Source organism: Camelus bactrianus, chromosome X (genome assembly GCF_048773025.1).
Source record: "Camelus bactrianus isolate YW-2024 breed Bactrian camel chromosome X, ASM4877302v1, whole genome shotgun sequence".
In the NCBI taxonomy this organism is placed as follows: Eukaryota; Metazoa; Chordata; class Mammalia; order Artiodactyla; family Camelidae; genus Camelus; species Camelus bactrianus.
In genome coordinates this window covers 57,080,769-57,087,759 of record NC_133575.1, presented here as the reverse complement: position 1 = coordinate 57,087,759, position 6,991 = coordinate 57,080,769, and the positions used below count along the sequence as shown (strand labels likewise).

Genomic DNA, 6,991 nt, shown 5'->3' with positions numbered 1-6,991 from the left:
ACAAAAAATTTTTTTAGTTTAACCTTTCAATTTTTTTTAATTGAAGTATAGTCAGTTTACAATGTGTCAATTTCTGGTGTACAGCATAATGTTTTAGTCATACATGTACATACATATGCTCTTTTTCAAATTCTTTTTCATTATAGGTTACCAAAAGATATTGAATATAGTTAACCTTTTGATTTTTACTGTATTTTTAACATACAGAAGTTTTAAATTCTTTACTCAATCTATCTTTCCATTGGTTTTTCTTTGTTGTTTCAGAAAGGCCATAACCATGCCTACATTATATAAATATTTGCTATAATATTTTTCTGCAAATTTTATTATTTCATTTTTCATATAGAATTTATTTTGGCATTTAACATGACAATTCATGGATTCATGGAAAGAGTCACTCTTTTCACATTTCCAGCACTGTTACGGATTTATTGTCTCATGTCATTTTTGTCGTCCAATGGGATTGGGTAAAGACAGGAGGTAAAAAGCATAAGCTTAGTTGCCAACTTGAATAAGAAAGCTGATTTTTAAAATAGTTAATTATTTCATCTCTTATTCATTTTCTTACAAGTTTCTTACATGATCTGTTAAGGTTTTCTACTTCTTGAATGTATTTTGGTCATGTACCCCTTCCTAGAAAAGTAATACACTTATCCATTTTTCTTTGTTATTAGCAAAGATTTGTACAAAGTATTTTCTTATAATTTTCAGAAATATACCCTCATCTGTGATTAAATCTACTTGTGCAATTCTAGTTTTCATGTAATTATCTTGTTGCTCCTTCCTTAAGTTTCAGCTGATTAATGTGCTTCTCACTAACAAAGGCATTTTCGTTTAACCGCTGGAGTGCTCATTTTATTCAGTTGTAATTTAAAACATTAAAATGGATATTTTTGGAGTAAAATGCAAAAAAATATAATTTATAAGATAAAAGAGGAAAACTCAAGGCAATGTGCTTTTGGCCAAACTCATTGAAACAGGGAGTAGAATAGTGGTTACTAGGGGCTAGGGGGTGAGGGGAAATGGGGAAATGTTGGTCAAAAGGTATAAACTTCAAGTTATAAGATGAGTAAGTTGTGGGGATCTAATGTACAGCATGGTGATTATAGTTAATAATGCTGTATTATATACTTGAAAGTTGCCGAGAGAGTAGATCTTAAATGTTTTCATCACAAAAAAGAAAAGGTAATTAAGTGACCTGATGAAGGTGTTAGCTAATGCTACAGTAATCATTTTTCAACATATAAGTGTATCAAGTCAATGAATTGTACACCTTAAATTTACACAATGTTACAAGTCAATTATAACTCAATAAATTTGGAGGCAGGGAGAAAAAATGGCCAAAATAACACTAAATCTCTAACTTTATCTACTGAGCCCAAACTGTGGTCCACCCTAATATTTTCTTAATTTTTAAAAAAATTTTTTCTTTTTTGAGAAAATAAAAAAAATCAAAAAAAATACAATGATATTATAACAAATACTCATTCCTACTATCTAGAATTATTGCTATTTTGCCATATTTGCCTCCATTTTAAAGATGAAATATATTTTTAGGGATTTAGTTAGATTTCCTTTTAATTACTGTCCTGTGGCCTATTCCATTTCCTCTTCTTCATGGGTGCAAGTTTGGTATGAATCATCCTAGTATATTTTCAATAGCTTCACATACACATGAGTGCATCTATAAACACCATAGAACGTAGTGCTAATTAATTAGATTTTTGAGATCTGTATATATTAACATATTTAGATGTAGTTCATTCCTTTTATTTTCTGCAATCTATTAATCACATTAATCATACTATAGTAATCCATTCCCTTATTGATAGACATCATATACTAATATTTTTTCTTATCTTGAGATTTACTAAGATATTTGTGGCCCAGTGACTTTCAAAAGCTATTAAATGCTGGCTGGATACTGGGAGGAAAAATTATTTTTTGCATGGTATAAATGAGAGTTAGAAATTTACACATAAATTTGAAATTATTTCTTCTACTATTCAAGTGCTAGATCTTTACTTCTATGTAATCTGTAAATAAATTAAGTAAATGTTAATGGCTGCCCCTACTATTGTGTGCCTGTCAATTTCTACCTATAATTTCCCACCAAAATATCTTCACATTTTTTAAAATTGTAAATGCAATGCATACTTATAAAAGCCATCAGCAAATTTGAAATTTTATTTAAAAAGGAAAGGAATTGTTATTCATAATTTCAGCACCAAGTAATAACCACCATTAACATACTGGGGTATAGGGCTCCAGATTTGTTTTTACACATACACATACACTGTCTTTAAAGACAGTTTACATACACAAACTGTTTAAAAACAGTTTTAAAATAAAAAATACTTACTGTATTTTTTGGTATTGAAACATACATGTTTGTATAATTTCTAACTGTACAGAAACATATAAAACTGAAAGTGAAAATACTCTGTGATTTCCCTGTAACTATTGTTTCATGAATACCTTTAAAGATATTTTGTATCATATAAATTAACCACCCATTTTTAAACATAGTGCATATTATTTTATAATATGGTAATATCATAATATATTTGACCAATCCTGTGTAAACAGACACAGATTATCTTTTAAAATAATTTTGAAATGCTGCAGTGCATATACACTTTATACATACGTATTTTTGCATCCTTATTCAGTTATTTTCATAGATGAGGTCTCTAAATAAGGCATTTCCAAATAAAGGTGGAAATATTTAAAATGCTGATATATACGTTCAAATTGCCTTATGATTATAACAACTTACACTTCAATTGGCATGAGAGTGCATTTTCTCAGCTCTCAATGGATAAGGTTTATTATTATTTTTCACCTTTGCCAACATATAATAGAAGTAGAATTTCATTGTTTTAATTTGAATTTCTTTGATTACTAGTGATCTTAATCATTCTTTTACATGCCCATTGGCCATTTGCACTTCTTTTGTAAAATGCAGGATCCTGCCCAGTCGTCTCCCCTTCCCCCAAGGAGGGGGTTAATCTTTTCCTTTTTGCTTTGTCAGAGTTCTGTATATTTCATTTTTCACCCTTTACATGGATGGGGTCGGTTCGATTCAGGCTTTCATCCTTTCACTTCACTGCATTACGGAATATGCATATATATATATGAATATATATATGTATGTGTACTCCATTTGTCTTTAACGTCCTTTATAGAGGCTGGCTCCCTTTCCTAGCTCCCTCTCCCTCCCTCCTTTCCTCTCTTTTTTTTTCTTGTCTTCTTTTGTCTCTTTGTTTCTTTCTCTCTCTTTCTCTCCCTCCCCCCCTCCCTTTTTTTTTTTTTTTTTTTTTCAGTACAGAAGTTTTAAATTTTGACCGAGTCGAATCTACCATTCTGGGCCTGGCGCCGCGTCAGCAGAGGGGGGCGGGGAGGCGAGCAAGGAACTGGGGGAGGGGAAGGGGCGGGGAGGAGCGGGCGGAGCGGCTGCGGGAGTTGCTGGGAGTGCGCGCGTTGGGATCACACGGCGGTGGCGGCGGAGGCCCAGAGACCTGAGCTCGGAGACTACGGCCCGAGGCCTACACCGAGCCCTCTCTCCACCGGAGGACCAGGGAACCGCAGTCTTCAACACAGAGGTACCGTGCTCCGCGCTCCCCGCCCGGCCCGGCCCAGCCTTCTGCGGCGGTGCCTCCTTCCTTCCTTCTTCCCTCGCTCTCTCTCTCGCCCGCCCGCGCCTTCCCTGTCTGCCTGCGTCACCGCGGCCGCCATGGCTGAGAACGGCGAGAGCGGCGGCCCCCCGCGCCCCTCCCGCGGCTCTTCTGCGGCCCAAGGCCCTGCCTCTGCCCCGGCCGAACCCAAAATCATCAAAGTCACTGTGAAGACCCCCAAAGAGAAAGAGGAGTTCGCAGTGCCCGAGAACAGCTCAGTCCAGCAATTTAAAGAAGCGATTTCGAAACGCTTCAAATCCCAAACCGATCAGCTAGTGCTGATTTTTGCCGGAAAAATCTTAAAAGATCAAGATACCTTGATCCAGCATGGCATCCATGATGGACTGACTGTTCATCTTGTCATCAAAAGCCAGAACCGACCTCAGGGCCAGTCCACACAGCCTAGTAATGCCGCGGGAACTAATACTACCTCCGCGTCGACTCCCAGGAGTAACTCCACACCTATTTCCACAAATAGCAACCCATTTGGGTTGGGGAGCCTGGGAGGACTTGCAGGCCTTAGCAGCCTGGGCTTGAGCTCGACCAACTTCTCTGAGCTCCAGAACCAGATGCAGCAGCAGCTCCTGTCTAGCCCTGAGATGATGATCCAAATCATGGAAAATCCCTTTGTTCAGAGCATGCTTTCGAATCCTGATCTGATGAGGCAGCTCATTATGGCCAATCCACAGATGCAACAATTGATTCAAAGAAACCCCGAAATCAGTCACCTGCTCAACAACCCAGATATAATGAGACAGACCCTTGAAATCGCCAGGAATCCAGCTATGATGCAAGAGATGATGAGAAATCAAGACCTGGCTCTCAGTAATCTCGAAAGCATCCCAGGTGGCTACAATGCTTTACGGCGCATGTACACTGACATTCAAGAACCCATGCTGAATGCTGCCCAAGAGCAGTTTGGGGGTAATCCTTTTGCCTCCGTGGGGAGCAGTTCCTCCTCTGGGGAAGGTACGCAGCCTTCCCGCACAGAAAATCGAGATCCATTACCCAATCCATGGGCGCCACCACCGGCTACCCAGAGTTCTGCGACCACCAGCACAACAACAAGCAGTGGTAGTGGATCTGGCAGTAGCTCCAGCAATGCTACCGGGAACACAGTGGCTGCAGCCAATTATGTCGCCAGCATCTTCAGTACCCCAGGAATGCAGAGTTTGCTGCAACAGATAACTGAAAACCCCCAGCTGATCCAGAATATGCTGTCTGCGCCGTATATGAGAAGCATGATGCAGTCACTGAGCCAGAATCCAGATTTGGCTGCACAGATGATGTTGAATAGCCCTGTGTTCACTGCCAATCCTCAACTGCAGGAGCAGATGCGTCCACAGCTCCCTGCTTTCTTGCAGCAGATGCAGAATCCAGACACACTGTCAGCCATGTCAAACCCAAGAGCAATGCAGGCTTTAATGCAGATTCAGCAGGGGCTACAGACATTAGCTACTGAAGCGCCTGGCCTGATTCCAAGCTTCACTCCAGGTGTGGGGGTCGGGGTGCTGGGAACCGCTATAGGCCCTGTAGGCCCAGTCACACCCATAGGCCCCATTGGCCCCATAGTCCCATTTACCCCCATAGGCCCCATTGGGCCCATAGGACCTACTGGCCCTGCAGCAGGTCCCCCCGGCTCCACTGGCTCAGGTGCCCCCCCTGGGCCCACCGTGTCTAGCTCTGCACCCAGTGAAACCACGAGCCCAACATCGGAATCTGGACCGAACCAGCAGTTCATTCAGCAAATGGTGCAGGCTCTGGCTGGAGCAAATCCTCCACAGCTGCCGAGTCCAGAAGTCAGATTTCAGCAACAACTGGAACAGCTCAACGCAATGGGGTTCCTAAACCGGGAAGCAAACTTGCAGGCTCTAATAGCAACAGGAGGCGACATCAATGCCGCCATTGAGAGGCTGCTGGGCTCCCAGCCATCGTAATTACATTTCTGTACCTTGAAAAAATGTATCTTATTTTTGATAATGGCTCTTAAATCTTTAAACACACACAAAATTGTGCTTTACTTTCATTTTGATTCTTTTAAATCTGTCTAGTTATAAATCTAATATGCATTTTAAGGTGGAGTCTTTTCCTCCCTCTTTGTTTCCTTCCTCCCTTCCTCCCTCCCTCCCTTCCTCCCTTCCTCCCTTCCTTCCCTCCATATCCTTCCTTCTCTGTTTTGAATGGTGGGGATCAGTGCTGTCTCACTCAAAGGTGTTGCATGCAAACACTTCTCTTTATTCTGCATTTATTGTGATTTTTGGAAACAGGTATCAACCTTCACAGTTGGGTGAACAAGTTTTGTCCTACAGATGTCCAGTTTATTTGCATTTTAAACATTAGCCTATGATAGTAATTTAATGTAGAATGAAAATGTTAAAAACAGATGCAAATTATTTGAAGCTCTAATTTGTGGTACAATATTGCTTATTGTGACTTTGGCATGTATTTTTGCTAGCAAAATGCTGTAAGATTTATACCATTCTTTGATCTTTTTTGCTATATTTATACACAGTACAGTAAGCACAATTGGAACTGTACATCTAGAAATACTACAACAGAATCTCTGAGCAGTATATGTATAACCAAAATTAGAAAGAATATAAGAAATATTTCTGGAGCTCGGTATATCTCACAGTTTTGTAGAATCTTACAGCATCTTTGATAAACTTCTCAGTGAAAATGTTGGCTAGGCAAGTTCAGTTAAAATATAGTAGAAATGTTTATCCTGGTATCGCTAAGTATACATTTAATTGTGCAGAAAACTTACAGTGTGACATTGTGTCAACATTTGCAAATTGACTGTATATGATCTTAATCTTAGTGCAGCCTGAAGGATCAGTATAGTAATGCCAGGAAAGTGCTTTTTTACCTAAGACTTCCTTCTCAGCTTCTCCCGTAAAGAGACCCTAATACGCATTTTGATTTGTAATTGGAAATGTAACTTTCACTGAAACTGTCATGTGACGTTTGCATTACTTTTAACTGCTATGTATAAAGGAAACTGTATCTTTTGACTCTATCAGTTATTTCTCTTGTGCACAGGCAAAAAAAAAATGCATTAAAAATGACTAAAAAAATAAAAAAAAAATTAAAAATGGATAAATCTTTTCCTTTTTGCCTTCTGGCCCTAGGATCATGTTTAGAAGGATCGCCCAATCCCAGGATTATATAAATCTTATCCTATATTTCTCTAATTTTAATGGTTTCATTTTTTTAAAAAAGTTCCTTTACCCTGTCTGGAATTATTTTGAAGTACAGATTTAGTTATTCTAACTTTGTTTCCCCAAAAGGTTAGACAGTTGTTAGTTGGTATT

The 6,991-nt window shown here is 39.2% G+C and overlaps 1 protein-coding gene across 1 annotated transcript; it reads left to right on the top strand.

Moving 5' to 3' along the window:
• The first annotated feature begins 3,431 nt into the window (after positions 1 to 3,431).
• Positions 3,432 to 6,780, top strand: UBQLN2 (ubiquilin 2). The gene has a single exon (XM_010958312.3). It carries the CDS (start codon positions 3,737 to 3,739, stop codon positions 5,612 to 5,614), a length of 1,878 nt encoding a protein of 625 aa, XP_010956614.3. The 5' UTR covers positions 3,432 to 3,736; the 3' UTR covers positions 5,615 to 6,780.
• The last annotated feature ends 211 nt before the right edge of the window (positions 6,781 to 6,991 follow it).